We start from the raw sequence: 18,935 nt of genomic DNA, 5'->3' as shown, positions 1-18,935 counted from the left end.
CTGAAACATGAGCCAACGTTCACTTTTATAATAAATATTTCTTGAGGACTTGCTGCGGGATTGGGCCATGTGCTGGGTGCTGGGTGTGCAAAGGTGGATAAGACAAGCGCTGTGCCCGAGGACCTGGCAATATACCGGAAGTCTATGTATATGAGTGGGGTGAGAGGAGCAGTGGAGGTGAGAGATGGCTTTATGGAGAAAGTAACATATGAATGTGGCCATGGATGGACTTGGATGGGTGGAGGTGGCAGAGATGGATGGACCTGCTTTGCACACAAGGTCTAACAAATTGGTGACATCAAGTTCCATTTTTCAGTAGCATTAATAGCAGTGGGGTAATGGCACTTGTCAGATGTGAATACTCCACTTATCTGGAGCCCAGCTAGGACCCAACTGTTGTCAGGGGGATTTTGTTAGAGGCATTTATCTAAATATTTTCCCGATTCCGCCCCCCTCCCCGCCCCGCCTTTCTCCTGCTGGTAATCACAAAAGAGAGCTCAAAAATCTCAGCTGCTGGGTACAGTTTACCTATGGGATGTTTCACTGAAAGAATAAAAGCCACTAATTTAAGGACCAAGAGAACCTGCTGAAATACCAGGTTTTTGCTTCTTATAAAGATAACCATTTTCCCGTCTGTTTTATTTTTTCTTTATTTGTATAATAATGCTACTTTTAAAAAGATTCAAAACGTCAAATGATTCTGAGCATGACATTTGCAGAAGTCTGATAGCTAGAAATCAAATTGTAAGAGAGAAGCACAGTCATCTATATATCTGACACACACACACAAAATCTTGACGTAAGCCCTTTTGTTTTTCTGCCTTGTGGCACTGTGACCAAGTTGTAGGAACAGTAACTGCAGAGTGAGGGGAGAGAGTACAGCTGCATCTTGAGGGTTAATGGTTTACATCCAGAATCACAAAATGAGGCAAACATTGCTTCAAGGACAGTCATGAGCCCCCCACCCCCTTCCAACCACACACCAAAGTCCCTGACTGCAGACACATCCGAGTGGTTTGCCGGAAGGTGGGTACTGCCCGTTGCTCTGTTCCCTTCCAGGGAGGTTCTCCATGTGGCCCTTCTCTTCCTCCGGGTCATCAGTGCTTGTGCCGATGGCAAGATCCGCATTTACAATTTCCTAAACGGGAACTGTCTGAAGGTGATGAAAGCCAATGGCAGAGGTGATCCTGTGCTGTCCTTCTTTATTCAGGGAAACAGGTGGGTGGTCAGTGTGGAGGTCAGGGTCCTGAGCAAGTCTGTTTAGATGGTTTCTTTTACCCTCCTCTGGGACACTGGCCCCGGATTTGCTGGCAGCAGGAGAGCACAGGTTGTGCTCACCTGCATTTTGGGTTGCGGTGGATGATAGGCTCAGGGGCTCATTTGTTTCCAGGGTCAGATCTGATCACATGATGGGCATGATACAGCTCTGCTGCAGGGACCTGGTTCTGCCAACAGGCAGCCTCCACCTGCCCCCTGATCCCGTGTCCAGCCTGAGCGCTCCTCAGCTCCCTGTGTCTCGTTTCTGATGCAAATAGACTTGCAGGAGGATTGGGGTGGCATTGGCAGGTGGCCCCATGTCCAGCGGGGCAGAACTGAGCAGAGGTGTGTGTGCTCAATCACTTAGTCAAGCCTTTTCTTTGTGACCCCATGAACTGTAGCCCACCAGGCTCCTCTGTCCATGGGATTTTCCAGGCAAGAATACTGGAGTAGGTGGCTCTTCCCTTCTCCAGGGAGCAGAGGAGTTTATGAAACAGAACCATGGTGGCACTAACTGAATATAGCACTGTGTTGTTATATACTAGGTTCACGTGATATTATGTAAAAATACCCAACTAGACTTTTAAATTCTAGCACAGGCTCACTTGAGACATCACCTAGTCGCTCTGAACTACTTTGCCTTCCCTCTGTGTAATAAGGCTCAATAAATGAATACTCTTTCAGTCATGAAGTCAGAAAGCCATAAAGAGAGGTCACCTCTGACCTTTTTTCTCATTTGTGACATCCAAAGAGAGACGTCAGCTTGAGTAAAAATGAGTCTGAAAGATTTCTAACTGGGGTGGTTCCTTAATTCCATTCCAGCGTATCCTACCACAACCAGTCACTTTTATGGAGAGTTTATGCTGACTGTTGATAGCCTTAAAATTACAGCCTTTTGGAGCAGAAAGGAGCCTGCACACAGCATTTCCTTCTCTTGTTTACAGTTATAGGCAACCTAGGAACCAGGGTTGGGGAGCAGCGCCCTGTGAATGCTGTGAACCCCAGGAACAGTGGGTGGGAGGTAATATTTGGGGTCCTGGGTTCAGGGGGCATTAGGGAAGATGGAAACCCTCCTGCTTTTCAAATACAAAATGTCCTGTCTGGACATAGACTATGCACAGAGATCCTGGAGTGATGGAGTGAAGATTGGGGTAGAAGGACAGCAATCGCTTCAAGACTTCCCCCATTAGAGAGCTTTCTCATCCCATCATGACAATAGACATGTGGCATTTGGATGCTGTACTTAAAAAAGGAGTGAACTTCCAGACATCTGTGTGCAGAGTAGCTAAGCTTTCTGTCTCAGGTACCTAGGTCCTTAGCACTTACTCCAGGAACAGAAATTCACTCAAAAATGTTTTAACTCGAGAAGCGAAGTAATCAGGACACGTGTGCTTTGCTCACAACTCATTTTTAAACAAACCAGCTACAGAGCTAATGAGTTCTGCTGCACGGCCTGCTACCTTTCTCCGCTCTAGACCCTACAGCAACCTACACCACCCTGTTTGTGTGGTCTTTGCCCCAGCACTGATCTCTTGGCTCAGGATCCAATGGGACAGTAGTCCTAATTCATATTTGGAAGCCGGGGCAATGGCAGCCTCCACGTTCCTTTTAGGGGTGTGTGGGATCTTAGTTCCCCAACCAGGGATTGAACCCACTCCCCCTCACTGGGAGGTGTAGTCTTAACCACTGGACTACTAAGGAAGTCCCCTTTTGTGGGCAATTATGTTGCTTTGGTTCCAGGATGGTGATCAACACGGAGAGCAACATCCTCCTGTTTCAGTTTGAGAATATCAAGTGGCAGTACTCAGTGGAGCGGGCCAAACAAAAGAAGAAGGACAGAGAGGAGGACAGGGAAGAAAACAGCTTTGCAGAAGTCCTCTCCAAGTCTAGCACCCAGGTCTACAGTCCAAGGGATTCTGTGTCCAGCAAGCAGACAGCCCAGGAGTCCCTGTTAAGCAAACCTCACAGGTCCCGCATCTTCCGGAGGACATCCAGATTACCTACAGGTGAGACAGCTGAACCCAGGCAGCCTCTGTCGTATCCATTGGAGCAGGCAAGGGGCTGCCAGGACCAGCTTCTTTGTGGGATATTTTGGCCAGTGGTTTCTTAATGATGTATATCCAGGTCTTTAGGGCAGGTGGGAACCGTTCTCTTTGACATGACAATCTAATAGGCAGCTCAAGGGAAGCTGCTTAATTTCAAGGCCTAATTTCCAAATGTATTAGATTCTTTCTACAGGAGGTGACGCTAGCCCTTCGTCAGTTCAGTTCAGTTCAGTCACTCAGTCGTGTCCGACTCTTTGCGACCCCATGAATCGCAGCACGCCAGGCCTCCCTGTCCATCACCAACTTCCAGAGTTTACTCAAACTCATGTCCATTGAGCCCTTCATACTTGCCATTAAAACAAGAAACAAGCTACCAACACCCTCCTCCACGCCCTTGATCCAAACGTATGTTGCCGTTGTGTTAGTTGCTCTGTCGTGTCTGACCCCATGGACTGTAGACTGCCAGGCTCCTCTGTCCATGGGATTCCCCAGGCAAGAATACTGTAGTGGATTGGCATGCCCTTCTCCAGGGGATCTTCCTAACCTAGGAATCGACCCTGTATCTCTAGTGTCTCCTGCTTGGCAGGTGGATTTTTTTACCACTGAGCCATCTGGGAAGCCACTTTCCAAACATATAGTTCATGATTTACTTTCCAAACATATAGTACGTGATTATTTCCTTAGGACAGAGACGAGATATATTGCTCTCTTCTCTCTAGACCTCTGGTTGATAACATGTGTACCTGGAAAATACTAGATCAATAGATCACCTCCAAGCATATTATACCACAAATGATCAGCTAGGACAGAGCACTAGAAATTTCAGATAACACTTAAAGCTTCATAATCAGTAGGAAATCAGATTGGGGGTGGGGTTCAGCTGGTGACGTAGATGGACCTTTGGTTCTAGGTGACTGCCTAGCTTCAAGGAATAAGAAACATCAAACAATAAAGTGATAATTTGGGTGAAGATCAGTTGAATTATCAGCTGTGCCCCCAGTAGTCATCCTTGATTGAATCACAGAATTACTACAGTTTCCTCTTCAATCTTAATTTAGGTGTGTTAACGGAAACACCTCCAAGTCCAGGAAAGCCAAAGTCACCCTGGAAAGATGGCAGGAAGAGACTGGGTTCTCAGGAAGCAAATGGCATGGGTGCCGAGCAGGAGAATTTGGAAGCAAAACCTGTTGTCACCGGAGATCAGAAGACAGGTGATCCTTTATTCTGAATCAGTGTGACAGGATTCAGCCCCTCTTTCTCTCTCTGTTCAGTCCAGTTTTTCACCAGGCCAATAGCTTTGTTTATCTTTGATTCAGAACAGATAAATGCCCAGCTCCTCCTAAGAATGACTGTGGTGTTGGTTTAGTGACTGATTTCCCCTAATCATCCCCTACTAACTTGAGGCCACACAGAAAAGTGTGAAAGTGTTTAGTCACTCGGTCGTGTCAGATTCTTTGCCACCCCATGGACTGTAGCCCGCCAGGCTCCTCTGTCCATGTGATTTCCCGGCAAGAATACTGGAGTGTGTTGCCATTTCATTCTTCAGGGACTCTTCCCCACCCAGGGAGCGAACCTGCATCTCCTGCACTGGCAGGCAGATTCTTTACCCCTGAGCCACCAGTGTGCTAGAATGAATCTTTTGTCCTTATCAGTGGCTTTTGGACCTGTTATCATTCAAAACGTTTTGGGATCTCCTGTTTAGGAATTGCTTTTTGGCCATGTGATAGTTTCCATTTTGCAGTGGAGACATATTTTTTGAAGGCAGTTTTGATTCTAAGAAATATCCAAAGATCTTTTGGAATCAAATTTGATTATAATAAAGTGGAGATCAAGCTTTGCTATACAAGTTTTATTTAAAAATCTAGGTATGTTACTAAAAATTTATGGGCTTCCCAGGTGGTACTAGTGGTAAAGAACCTGCCTGCCAGTGCAGGAGATGTAAGAGATGAGAGTTTGTTCCCTGGGGCGGGAAGATCCCCTGGAGGAGGGCATGGCAACCCATTCCAGTATTCTTGCCTGGAAAATCGTATGGACAGAGGGGCCTGGTGGGCTACTGTTCACAGGGTTGTAAAGAGTTCGACATGACTGAGCAACTAACACTTCACTAAAAATTTTTAAGGCCCATAAATGGGGTGTGAAGTTCATTCCCACAGGGGAATTTCAAGAATGTGTGGAACAGAGAGATGTTCCTTCCAAAATATGCATATCTAGATGTTAATGCACCCTTGGACACAAATACTAGCATATCTATTAAAAGCTCATGTTAAATATGTTCTGATTGCTCATCTCATAGAGGATTTTTGTTCACACGATGGTGGCGTGTCCATTGGGCAACAGCGAACTTAGTCTGCATAATAGTTAGAATGGATTCAATTTTCATGCATGAGTATTTAATAGTTTTCATGGAACACTGATTTGCTTTTCTTTTCTGTTTTTGGAAAAAGCAGATGATATGGAGAAATTACCAAAACAAAGGTATCTGGGAATTTCAGGAGACTTGATCAGTCGCTCAAAGAAGTCCTGGGGCATTCCCATGTCACCTGACCAGTTCCTCCTGACCGTGAACGCCCTGCAGAAAGCCCATAATTCTGGGGAGTTTGCCTATCCCCGGAGGCCCCAGGCCCAGATCATCGATGTCTGGGGACCTTCCATTCCATACCCAAGGAAGGTCTTGAGTTTGAAGGGCCAAGTGGTCCAACAAGCAGTTGACCGACTGAGATTCAGCACTCCTCCCATAGAAGTGAAGCAGACCAATATTCCCCTCAAAATCCAGAAGCTTCAGCCCAACCTGAAGAAGTCTGTACATGGCCCCCGAGTGCAGTCCACCATCCCCCAGCCGGTGCTTATCTGCCCCAAGTTCCGTGGTGGCTCGAAGGGCGAAGACCGGGCGACCAGTTCAACTGACGGAGTGCGCAACTTCAGCCCCTTAACCAGCACGCAGGTCATCAAGCCAAACCGCATGCTGGCTCCGCTCGCGAGCACGGCAGCCCAGGCTGCCAAGAAAGAACGGCCCCGCTTCTGCTCTGCCCTTGACCCCTTACGAGTGAACACAGAGTTCATGCTGCTGACTGTGAAGGAGCAGAAAGAGTATAGGGAGGCCAGGATGAAAGAGTTTCAGGCCACAAAGCCAGTTGGAGCGGTCGATCCAGAAAAGGCCAGCAGAGCTGCATGGATCAGGAAGATCAAAGGTCTGCCCATCGACAACTTCATGAAGCTGGGGAAAACTGCGGCCCCTGAACTTGGACAAAATGTGTTTATTTGAACCAGCCTTGGGAAATTACAGTGTCTTATAATAAACAGGAAACCAAGTAGATGTTGATATTTGGCCTCTTTTGTTTTGTTTGTTTTCAACTGTTCCCTGGCATTTACCATGGGGACTCTTTATTATCTTCCTATAAGTCAAAGAACTGATACTTATCAAAGTAAGGAAACAGAGACTAAGAGAGATTGGTATCTGTATTCCCACTGAAAACCATTTAATGAGATGCATGGAAACCCTGTTTCATTGATGGGGGATGGAGAAGTGGTTTTTGGAAATTTAATACCACTTATCGCTACCAATTTCCTGTGCCATTTCTTCTAGCAAATGGACCAAAGGGATTATATCAGAATCATGCACTGGAGTCCCCTGGTGTTTTGTACGGAAGCCTGATGAAGCACAGTAAGTTCAATTAAGTATCAAAAAGGAGCCCTCAAATTGTGTTTCCTTCTCAGGGCTAACTCCTAGGGAGAAGAATTAATATGCCAGCAAATTTGGAAAACTCAGCAGTGGCCACAGGACTGGAATAGGTCAGTTTTCATTCCAGTCCCAAAGAAAGGCAATGCCAAAGAATGCTCAAACTACTGCACAACTGCACTCATCTCACACGCTAGCAAAGTAATGCTCAAAATTCTCCAAGCCAGGCTTCAACAGTACGTGAACCGTGAACTTCCAGATGTTCAAGTTGGATTTAGAAAAGGCAGAGGAATCAGAGATCCAATTGCCAACATCTGTTGGATTATCAAAATAGCAAGAGAGTTCCAGAAAAACATCTACTTCTACTTTATTGACTACACCAAAGCCTTTGTGTAGATCTCAACAAACTGGAAAATTCTTAGAGATAACAGACCACCTGACCTGCCTCCTGAGAAATCTGTATGCAGGTCAAGAAGCAACAGTTAGAACTGGACATGGAACAACAAACTGGTTCCAAATTTGGAAAGGAGAATGTCAAGGCTGTATATTGTGACCCTGGTTATTTAACTTATATGCAGAGTTCAGTTCAGTTCAGTCGCTCAGTCATGTCTGACTTTTTGAGATCCCATGAACCGTAGCACGCCAGGCCTCCCTGTCCATCACCAATTCCCGGAGTCCACCCAAACCCATGTCCATTGAGTCGGTGATGCCATCCAACCATCTCATCCTCTGTCATCCCCTTCTCCTGCCTTCAATCTTTCCCAGCATCAGGGTCTTTTCAAATGAGTCAGCTCTTCGCATCAGGTGGCCAAAGTATTGGAGTTTCAGCTTCAACATCAGTCCTTCCAATGAACACCCAGGACTGATCTCCTTTAGGATGGACTGGTTGGATCTCCTTGCAGTCCAAGGGACTCTCAAGAGTCTTCTCCAACACCACAGTTCAAAAGCATAAATTCTTCAGCACTCAGCTTTCTTTATAGTCCAACTGTCACATCCATACATGACTACTGGAAAAACCATAGCCTTGACTAGACGGACCTTTGTTAACAAAGTAATGTCATCACCGACTCAATGGACATGAGTTTTAGTAGACTCTGGGAGTTGGTGATGGACAGGGAGGCCTGGCGAGCTGTAGTCCATGGGGTTGCAAATAATCCAGCACAACTGAGCAACTGAACTGAACTGAACTGACCCTTTCTACACTGATAGCGTGTGTCGATGTTGCTACTTAAAGCTGTTGAGGGGCCAGGCAGGTAATTTAGAAGCATGCAGCCCAGCACAGGGCCTCTGGCCCATCAGAGAGCTCAAGCCCCATCCGAAGGGGGTACCCTCCACTAGCCCAGCATGGCTGTGGGATGGAAACCATTCAAACAGTAGCAGAACAAAACAACAAAACACCAACCACACACTGGGTGGGCCACCAAAACCCTGGCATGACAGACTAGATGCACGAGACACCTGCTCCCAGCCTCCACTTTCACCTCCAAGTCCATGAATACTAATGTTTGGCAGCCTTTCTCTCCTTGGAGAATTTTTTTCTCCGTTATTAAGATATCAGGTGTAAAGTAGCATTGGCCAATAGCCATACAAAATTGTGATTTGTATGGAAAGAATCCCCTCAATTAAGGAAACGTGCTTCTACATATTATTCTATGAGTCTTCCAAGAGCAGTTTCACATAGGCCTAGCAGGTAGAACACTGTTACCATCTCAGTTTCAGAGACGATGCCAAGTCCCTGAACTCAGCTCCTTCAAGGGGCAAGACCACATCCTTAGCCGCTAAACTTAAAACCATAATAAGAATAACATCTCCTATTGAGTAGGTACCCATCCTGTAGGGACACCCTTTCATCACCTTCCCGAAGAAGGGAAGGAACACAGGGGTCAGTTAGATAATTGGTAAGTGCACATTTATTTTTTCAATTGTTTCCACCATTTAAAGTACAAAAGCAATGCTGTACAGGATTACAGATCATCGTAGAACACTCAAACTAAAACTATGGAACACCCCGTCCCCAAACCTGCCCTGAGGCCGTCCACAATGATGGGAAGGACACCCTGTAGGTACAAGCAACATCTCCACGTGATAAACCATGAAGCTTTCCGCGATATGCTGCACGGTTAACTTCAGCTCCTGCTTGGACCAGTCCGCGAATCCCCGCCCACTTGCTAGCCCCGCCCCACCCCGAGTCCGGGCTTCTCGTCTCGCCCACTCGTTAGCCCCGCCCCACCCCAAGTCGCCCAGTCCCCACACTCGCCCCACCCGACTCGCTCCTCCCCCGAGAGCCCGGATGCGGAAGTAGGGCGGGGTTTCCGCTGTTACTTCGGCTCCTCCTGGCTGGTGGAGTGCTTTTCGCGTCTGGTTGGTCCCTCCCCGCGGCTGCGGCGCTGACGTGGCTTCCGGAAGTGGGGCTGGCGCCTAGCCGTCATGTTGCAGCAGGTATGGGGCTGTGGGCGCCGGGAGAGGGCCTCGGCGGCTGGGCCTGCCAGGTGAGGGCCTGGAGGGGCCCGGCCTGCTGGGTTTGAAGGGGGCAGTAGCGAAGACGCCGAGTGTGGACGGGCGAGGGGAGGGGGCCGCCGCTCTGGACGTGGGATTAGAGGAGTTGCCCTCCCGGGCGTAGCGGTGAAGTTTATGCCGTCGAAGCAGCGTTGGAGGTGATGGACGCTTGGTCCACTCCCGTGACCACATCTGCCCTCAGGGCATCTTCCTGTTTTTGGAAAAATTACACTTTTGCTCAGATTATCGTAGGTGGTGTTTTCGTGTTGAGGAGTTACTGTGGTCGAGGCCACCGTCTTAGGCCCTGGGAAAGAGCTGCGCACAACGCGGTATGCTTCCTGCCCTGAATGGGAGGGTGAAGTGGACTGTGCCGGGGGTAGGGGCTGGTCCAGGGCCGGGGCGCGGAGACAGGATAAGTTACAAGACTAAGGTGTTTTCACATAGTGATAACAAAGCCAGGGTGAGACCTGGGCTGTGAGTTCTAGGTGGCTGTGACCGTGTCTTTCCGTTGTCTTCCGTGTTGACTAGTGGAAGAGGGGATTTCATTTTGCTTCATGAGTGTCTACTTTTCCTATCAGGACAGTAATGACGACACTGAAGATGTTTCACTGTTTGATGCGGAAGAGGAGACAACTAACAGACCGAAAAAATCCAAAATCAGGTATAAGGATAAGTTGTAAGGGATGGGTCAGCGTCTGGTGCTGTTTCGTCTGTTGACTGGTGCCAGCACTGGTTTTCTGGGCAGAATGGTTGTGACTATGCTGGTGAAGATTGTGTACTGCCAGTTCGCTTTTCAGTCTGAGATGAGATGACATCTCATGTTTTCTCTGGGAATGGTTGACATATGGAATTTTACTCAGTACTGAGTTTTCAAATCTGCAAAGCCAATTATTTGGACACCAGTGTTTTTAATTCTGACTTTTGTACCAAGGATGCACCATTTTTAAAGATAATTTCTAAAGATACATTACATTTGGGTTTATTGTGAAAATTTCAGTACTGTATCTTTTGTGTCAATTAATATGAAAACATCAAGCCAAATTTCAGTTCCAAACTTAGTACTCTCTAAAGAAATTCACTTAATGAAATAAAACTCTACCTGAACCTTGAAAACATTACGCCAAGTGAGAGATACCAGTGCAGAAGACCACATTTTATATGATTTCATTTATGTGGAGTGTCCAGAACAGGCAAATCCATAGGGACAGAAAGTACGTTAGTGGTTACCAGGGGCTGGAGGAGGGGTGTAATTGGGGTAAATGGGGGCGTGACTTCCCACATGTATAGGATTTCTTTTGGGGGGCGGGGAATCATGAAAAAGTTCTAAAATTGATTGTGTGATAGTTGCACAATTCTGTAAATATACCAGAAATCACTGAATTATACCCTTTAAACAGGTGAATTGTATGGCACGTGGTTATAGCTCAATGATGCTGTTAATAAAACACCAACTCTGCCTGATAGGTATTTTGTCTTAATGCCTGAAGGGATTTCTGAGGGCCTGGGAATTCTGAGGGCATGCCTTTTAGACAGGTGAAAATAGGAGTTGGTCCTAAGAGTATAGTGTCCCTTATTTTTCCAACCTTGGTAAGGTTTCTTGTTATGTTTCTTGTGAAAGTTTATAGTCAGTGAGGTGTAAAGTCATGTTTACATAGTGTGTTTTCTGTGACAGCAGGGCCTAGTCAAATAATGGGACTTAGGAAAAAAGAGAGGTACTTGGTTTGCTTCTTCCTCAAGTCACCTTTTATTTTGACAAGACTCTGCATGGTTCTGTGGCTGAAACATTTTCATCTACATCTGCAGTATCTGTCATAAAATGTAATTGCATTTCTTTTGTTATGTTTTGGTTTTCAGACACCCAGTGGCATCATTTTTCCATTTATTCTTTCGCGTCAGTGCAATTATAGTCTATCTTCTCTGTGAATTGTTCAGCAGCAGCTTTATTGCCTGTATGGTGACAATTATCTTGTTGTTGTCATGTGACTTTTGGGCAGTCAAGGTAGGTTTGATTGTTTTTATTTTAAAATCGTTTAATGTGATGAGATTGAATGACATATAAACAGTAAAAAAAAAAAGAGACTTAGCATTTTCGATTGGGGTTAATTTATCTTTTTGTTACCTTAGGCTTCATCTGTGTACAAGTGCCAGTTATGTCAGTAGGTTACTACTCTACTGACTTGTCTGTGTGTTATGTTAACCTGCATCAGCTTTAAAGTGAAACACCCAAAAATGCGACCAGCAGCTACAGACCACGCACATACTGCTTCTGGTCCACACCATTGGTTTTGCTTCAGGGGTCACCTCTGGCTGTGCCATGTGTGATTTCTAGATAAGACCCCAGGATAGCCTGACCACAGATAACTGAAGGAGTCCCCACCATTGCGAAGGCTCCCATGGGAGCTCCAGGACAGTGTTTCTTAGCCCGGGTCAATTCCCCCCCACCCCTGCGGGCGTTTGTTGTGTGTCACCGTCCGAAGACATTTTTGGTTGTCGCAGCTCGGGGTGGGGAAGTGTGCTCTTGGCATCACGGTGGAGGCCAGGGATGCTGCTGGCCATCTTAAGGTGCATAGCCGGGACAGCCTCCCATGTCAGAGAATTATCTGGCCCCGAGTGCAGATAGTGCTGGGCCTGAGGAGCCATGTCATACGGGATAGTGAGAAGGTAAGAAATAGACCCAGAGGCCATGGTGGTGGAGCGATAGTTGTACAGGTAGAGGGGCGTGTGAGGAAGTCACTGTGGTCAGATATGAGATGTAGACTCCCGGATTAGGCATATACATATTCACTGTAAAGCTTTTTTGTATGTTTGGAAATTTTAAAATTTTGAATACAGGGGGAAAAAATGCAAAAACTAGTTTTGCAATTTCAGAGATGTGTTTACTGATTCAAAAACCAGTAAGGTGTTACGGGTCTACTCATGCCCACCAGCCCAGCCATTTTAGATCTTTCGATTCTTAGAGATAATCAGAAGTCTTTGGCTTGGTGGTGGCCAGTTTCTGTAGGCCACAAAATGTAGAGAATAAAAATTACAAAGGTCTGTTTCCTGTAGGTACTTATTTTGTACAGTCTTCTTTGGCTTGAATTTCTTTGAATTCCTTTTGTTGCTTTATGTCCTAAAGTGTTTATGGTATCCAGGTCATAGTTTTGTTTTGATGAATGTTTCTTTTTGTTGTTCATGTTATTTCTGCCTAGCCAGATAGAATACTACCTTTTGACTTTTAGTCAGTTCCTCCTGGTAATTTCTAAAAATTAAATAATTAGAACCTTGTGGGTTTAGAGTTTTAAGAAATATGGTCAGAAAATATATTTTCTGATGAACTCTTAAAAAAAAAAAAAGGCTTAAAGAAAGTCACTCTTTGTGTGTGGCAGGATTACATACAGATACACGAATAATTGAGATATGAAATTAAGTCAGGAATGGGGAAACTATTAAATGGACTGCTTACACAATACCAGAGACTGGTTGGCTCGCAAACAACAGGGATTTATTTTCCACATTCTGGAGGCTGGAAATCCAGGTACAGGGTGCCAGCATGTTCAGCTTCTGGCGAGGGCCCTCCACCGGGTTCTAGACTGCTCACTTCTCACACAGCTGAGAGCAGAGAGAGAGGGTAGAAACTCTCCTGCCTCTAAGGGGGACACTAATCCCATCTGCACAGGCTCCCCCCTCCTGACCTCATCTCACCCTCGTCACCTCCCTGAGGCTTTCTCCTGACACTATCACTGGGCGATGCTGTGGGGCTAGACTTTCAGCACGTGAATTTGGGGGAACTCAGTATTCAGTCCAAAAGTAGGTCCCAGTGGCTAAAGAGTCGGGTTTAGAAACAGGAAACCAGAGAAAGGGCGAGAGCTCACGAGGGGGAAGAAGGGCGACATTTGTGGATGTGCTGACCCTGTCACCTGTCCTGCTGGGCCTGCGTGGCCATTGTAGTTACTCTTGTTCAGGCCTCACATGTGCTGGTCTTAACTGGGTGGTATGGATGGAAAGCTGATGATTTGTTGTTTGCGAAATGTTACACTAAGATAGGATGTTAAGGTAGATCTGTTGGTGGTGTTTTTAAAATGTGTGTATGTGTGTTAATCTTCACCAGAATGTCACAGGTAGACTAATGGTTGGCCTGCGTTGGTGGAATCATATTGATGAAGACGGAAAAAGCCATTGGGTGTTTGAGTCCCGGAAGGTAAACAGCCTGTGGTGTTTTGGTTTTCTTGCATGTCATTTAATACATTTTGTATAGATAATATTTGAATATTTAAGGATAAGTTATCTATGTAGACGTAATCAGCTCATAAAGAGCCACCCCAGATCCCTTGGCGGGGCAGCACTAAACTGGATGGCCTTCTGAACTCCCCGTTTTCTTTGGCCGGCTCAGGCTGAAAATGGTGTGTCCAGGAAAGAACCATGAGAGAGGGCTTGGGCTCCGAGTGTATGCCGTGTGCCCGGCTGGCCCCGGGGGCTGCTGCTGCAGGATCTCTTCTGAGCCCCTTGGCTCTGTGGGCTCTGCCAGGGGTAACTGCCTCCAATGGCTCCCTCTTGCCCCCATGGTCCTTCTCCATTCCGGGGCAGGGAAGAAAGAGGATTGCAACTGCATAGAAAATCTGAGTTGATGGAAGCAGTTTGCTCTTTAGGTTTTGCCTTCAGAAGCCCTGGGGGACACTGGTCTCTTTGGGGTTTTAGCCTGCTTCCCTGTAGTGGAATCAGCTTGGGCAGCAGAGGACAACATTCTTGAAGACAGCATGGGTTAAATCTCTCGCCTTCTGCTTGGAAGGGCCCTGACTAGGCTTCTCAGAAAGCAGTGTGTGCTCAGTGAGCCCTAGACCTTTATGTTATAAAACCCACCTGGGGAACAGCACACAACCTTTTACATTCCTGGATATTGCTAAGATGTGGTGGTCATTGTCAGGGTCCTGACTCCTGGACCCTGACTTCACCTTTGAGTCTCCAGGATGACCACAGCCTTGATTTACTGAATCCTTACCATGAAGGCGTTGTTAAAGGGTTGATTATGAATAACCAGTGTAAGTGCAAGAGGCATGACTAGAAGCCTGTCAGAGGCCACCTTTACTGTGTTGGGGGATGACAGACTGTCCACTCTGCCTTGAAAATAAAACATTCTCGATTTAAAACAAAGCATGTTAAGACCAGTTCTAAACATCACAGTGGTGGTACATCTACTGTTTGAACAGGGCAGGGAGTAGGGATTCAAAGTTGGGACTTGGGTTGTCTGTATTAATTTATTTAAATTTGAGGGTAAGGAGTTTTTCACTAAAAATGTTTTAACTTTTTGCCAATAAATATCACAGAACCTTGGTTATTAAATCTATGTTGTTTTGTAGGCCTCCCCTCAAGAGGGTAAAACCGTCTCCGAGGCTGAATCAAGGATCTTCTGGTTGGGACTCGTTGCCTGTCCTGTGCTATGGGTGGTCTTTGCCTTCAGTGCTCTCTTCTCTTTCAGAGTAAAGTGGTTGGTGAGTGTCGGTGACCCACCCAGGTGGCCAGTGGGTAATCGCAATAGGTGACCACCAGTCTTATCAATAACATTAGGGTCCTGTCTCAAACAGGCAGCTTCATCTTGTATTTCCTGAGTTAGGATTCTCAACTCTGCTTTCCTCTGAGCACTAGAAAACAGTCCTGTGAAAGACCCCGTCTTACCAGTTCTCTAGGTGCCCAGCAGTGTGTTGACTTAGCCCATCTAAGTGATTACCACATTGGTAGTCACAGTGCAGTGATTACCACATTGGTCCCAGGACCTTGTCTGGTGTGGGTGGTCCGCATAGTCCCGACGTGCTTAGCTTAGTTTGGAGCTGACGGTGGTCCTTCCTGAAAGTGCTGGTGGTGACCTGTCCTGTCATCTACTGCAGCAGTCATTGTACAGTCTCAGTTTCTCTGGTTCAGGAGGTTGGAAGGGGCTTGTCTGGGAAGTTCTGGCTTGGGATCTTTTGTTTTTTGGATCGGACAGTGGCTGGGGGCTGGTATGGCCCCTCTCTATGAGGTCCCATGGCCTCCCACATGGACTTTGCACACGGCTAGTTGGGGCTTCCTCACAGCCTGGTGGCCTCGTGGCAGTAAGACTGCTTACCCAGGTGAGAGTGCTGGAGCGCACATGCTGAGGTACCTGGTGCAGCTGAACCTGTCTGCTCTGGCTGCCCTGACAAAGTACTCAGACCGGGGGCTGACACGGCAGCACTGTGTTTTCTCCCAATCCCGAAGGTCTCTCTGGCTTATTGGCCGTCTTCTCCCTGTGTCTTTACATGGTCTTCCCTCTGTACATGTCAGTGTCCTAATCTCCTCTACTTGTAAGGACATCAGTCATGTGGGATTAGGGCCATGTTGTCTTTCTCTTGACCATTCTTTTGGAATTCTTAAGGAAATAATTGACATTTGCACTCCTTCTGGGTCTCAGTTACTCTTCTATGTCTACTCACTGAACCATGGAAAATAGTAGGGAGGTCCTGCCACTGTACCCCCGGGTCTGACACACAGCATGCATGTTGATGGCTGCTTGTTGGACAGTGCAGAGCTCGTGGTGGATGAGTCTGTTCTGGAAGGGAGACGGGAGGAGTCTCTGCCACCCTTCACAAAGCTTCCTCCTCTTCTTTCGCGAGCTGGGCTCTATGTGTCATTGATGGCAGAGAGAACGGTCAGTCACCGTCAGGCCCGTAACTGTTGATGGTTGCCTTCCCCCAGGCGGTGGTTATCATGGGCGTGGTGCTGCAAGGGGCCAACCTGTATGGCTACATCAGGTGCAAAGTGGGCAGCAGGAAGAACCTAACCAGCATGGCCACCACGTACCTTGGGAGGCAGTTTTTAAGACAAGTAAGTGTTCTCTGGATGTGAGGATCATTTTGATGTGGTCAGTGACTAATGCAGTGATGATTTCTAACTCTTGTAGAGTTTAATTTCTATGAAATACTTGAAGTTTTTAAAGGGTATATTTAAGTATGAAATGATGATAGTCAAGTTATTTTAATTTGTTTTTGGAAGCTTTTAGGACATTCCAAAAATGTCAGTGTCCTGAAGTTATTTTAAAACCAGAGGGCTAAACTGTTCACTGACAATAATTTTTTTTTTTAGAAAAATTTAGCTGAAGTTCAGTTGCTTTCCATTACTTCTGGTGGCAGTCTTAAAGAATGTATCTTACATGGTTTTAGGGTTTATAGTAAGAGCAAGTTAGAAACATAAGACCGTATCATTAAAGATTATTTTAAAAGTACTCAGATTCTTTTAAGAACATGTAAGTTTTATTACTGTAGTTTCTGAATGTGAAGGTTTCAGAGTTTTCAGTGGGATCAGTAGTATTCTTAGGTAAAAATAGTTGCTGGTAAAATCTTTAGGAAATTGATTAGGTCTTTGTGTGAGTGACGCCTCACGTTTGTGTTTGTGCAGTAGGTTGGGCAGGTAATGATGCGCAGGACAGTTAACGGGTTTTCAGCCTTGGCCCTGCATCAGGATTGCCTGGAGGGCTAGAACACAGATCTCGGGGTCCCACCCCCGAAGTTTCTTACTTACTTGATAACCTGGGGCCAGGTCTCACCAGTTGCATGTTTACACGTTCCCAGGTGGTGCTGATGTTGCTGGTCCAGAGATTACCTTTGTGACTAAGGTCCTGAGAGGCTAAGTGGCGTCTCAGAAATAAACAGCGGCTAAGTGGTTCAAAGTGAGGGCTTAACCCAGCTCTCCTCTCTTGAAATTTGTTGCTCTTTCCTGTATGGTTTCTCTTGTAGAAAAGTTAAGAAGTGGGGAAAACAAGGATTCTTGCAGGGCTATGACTCATCTTGACGGCTTTGGCAGAGTCCTAGTATACTTTTGCTGGGTGAAGTCCACCTTATGGTAATTTTCAAGTGTGCGCTCAATAGGTTTTTCCCTTCAGATTTTGAACTTTGAGCCTAACGTACATGGACAGGGTTGGTAGACTTACATGGCAGCCAGTGATGCTCTGCTCCAGTGAGATTGCTTGCTGGACATCCGGGTGGACTCACTGCTTTACTTCTCCAGCATGACAGTAATTTTTAACATAATGGGGCCATGTAGTAACTGCATCTGCTGACAGATAGGAAATGTTTTCCTAGTGTTTTGAATCTGGTGTTTTATGTAAAATAGCTTTTCTTTATTTTGTAAATCACTTTTGGCATTAAGGAATTGTTTCTCTTTTGCAGACCACTGGCGACACTCAGACCTCCTCAGGAGAGTGAAAGTCTGCGTGCTTTTTTCATGGGGAACCGCCCAAGGGGGTCTTGACTGAACCTTCAGAACTCAGAAGCTACTGCAAAGAGGAGTGTGGGTTTTGTTTTTCCATTTAAAAATGTACTTTAAGAAAAAGGAAAAGTAGTTTTCATATTGTCTTCTTTCTAGCACTTGGGCCTTGAAGGTGTGGTATGGCTAGAAACATTGTCAGCATTTGGTTTATGGTATACATAGGCGTCTGTCCATAGTCTTGTGAGATCCCTGTGTCTTTTAAGTTAAAGTGTTTGTGTTCACGTCCATGTAAATGGAGACCTTTGCATCTTGGTCCATAGAGCACAGAAGGATGTTCTTAGTCTATCTCAAAACTCTCTGTGTTTACACACTGTTTCTGTAGATTATTTTAGAAGTTTTTGCTTCCATGGTAAGAGTGAGCACTTTGGCTAACGTATACGTTAGAAATAATGGTTAATTTCACACTTATATATACTTTCGTGATGAAACTTCTTACCCTAGGCATTCACAGGCAGGTACAAACCACACTTGGGCTGTTGGTGTTAACTAGTTTCTAAAATTTGGTTTACTGATGAGTCTTGTACTCAAGACCCAGTTAACAGGAACATTCATAGTTTATTTTCATGGGATTCCTAGGGATGGCTGCTGTTCTATTTATTTTGGGGGGAGAATAGCCAGATTTTACTTCGAAACCCCCAGAAGCTCTTCAGTGATCCTCGGCCTAATGAAGTCTTTCTCCACTAAAAGAGTATTATTCTTATGTAATAGTGAGAATAATTATTTCAGTACTTGGCATTGTAAATGCCTAAAAGACGTTTTATTTTATGAATCTATTTTTTTTGTCTTGCTGTAATGGGGATATTGTAAATCATGCATTTGTATTAACGGTATTTGTTAAAACAACATATGTAACAATCAGCAAAATACTGTAGGCATCTGAATTCTGTCGTAGGTACTGTAAACTTTGTTTTAATCAGTGGATTATTTTGTGATTGTATTTATACATTGTTAAAAATTTTTTGAAGATGTTTTGTTTAATTGAATGCGTGTCTTTATTGGAGTGAGAGCTTTGAAGGTGCATAACTTTATATTTGTATAAAACTCTACTGTTTACAAAGCACTGTGACGTTTGTGATCTCATTTTATCCTCATGGCAAACCTGTTTTGTGTGACACCAGTGTATTGGTGACAGAGCGGAACCTCAGGTCACTGAGTGACTTGTCCAAGGAGCCACTGATTGCAGGAAGAGCCATCAGGACACGTCT

The 18,935-nt window shown here is 45.7% G+C and overlaps 2 protein-coding genes across 5 annotated transcripts in view; both read left to right on the top strand.

Annotated features, from left to right (window-relative positions):
- The window catches only part of FBXW10B (F-box and WD repeat domain containing 10B), a 30,438-nt gene extending 23,874 nt beyond the window's left edge, over positions 1–6,564 (top strand). Inside the window, exons 11-14 of the mRNA XM_052658614.1 lie at positions 1,060–1,218; positions 2,998–3,263; positions 4,361–4,417; positions 5,747–6,564. Coding sequence (XP_052514574.1) covers positions 1,060–1,218; positions 2,998–3,263; positions 4,361–4,417; positions 5,747–6,564 — 1,300 coding nt within the window. The remainder of the gene's footprint in view (positions 1–1,059; positions 1,219–2,997; positions 3,264–4,360; positions 4,418–5,746) is intronic.
- Positions 6,565–9,310: 2,746 nt separating this feature from the next.
- On the top strand, positions 9,311–18,778 carry TVP23C (trans-golgi network vesicle protein 23 homolog C). Of its 4 annotated transcripts, none has more exons than XM_052657485.1 (7): positions 9,311–9,417; positions 10,053–10,135; positions 11,329–11,473; positions 13,565–13,654; positions 14,811–14,942; positions 16,162–16,290; positions 17,631–18,778. In XM_052657485.1, exons 1-7 carry the CDS (start codon positions 9,406–9,408, stop codon positions 17,664–17,666), a joined length of 627 nt encoding a protein of 208 aa, XP_052513445.1. In that variant the 5' UTR covers positions 9,311–9,405; the 3' UTR covers positions 17,667–18,778. The 4 variants fall into 4 exon arrangements, with proteins under 4 accessions (XP_052513445.1, XP_052513443.1, XP_052513442.1 ...); XM_052657483.1 differs by having other exon boundaries at positions 9,414–9,467; XM_052657482.1 differs by lacking the exon at positions 9,311–9,417 and adding an exon at positions 9,507–9,803.
- The last annotated feature ends 157 nt before the right edge of the window (positions 18,779–18,935 follow it).

This window comes from Budorcas taxicolor, chromosome 19 (assembly GCF_023091745.1).
Source record: "Budorcas taxicolor isolate Tak-1 chromosome 19, Takin1.1, whole genome shotgun sequence".
Lineage (NCBI taxonomy): Eukaryota > Metazoa > Chordata > Mammalia > Artiodactyla > Bovidae > Budorcas > Budorcas taxicolor.
The sequence above is the reverse complement of the archived record's forward strand: the minus strand, read 5'-3'. Positions and strand labels throughout refer to the sequence as shown.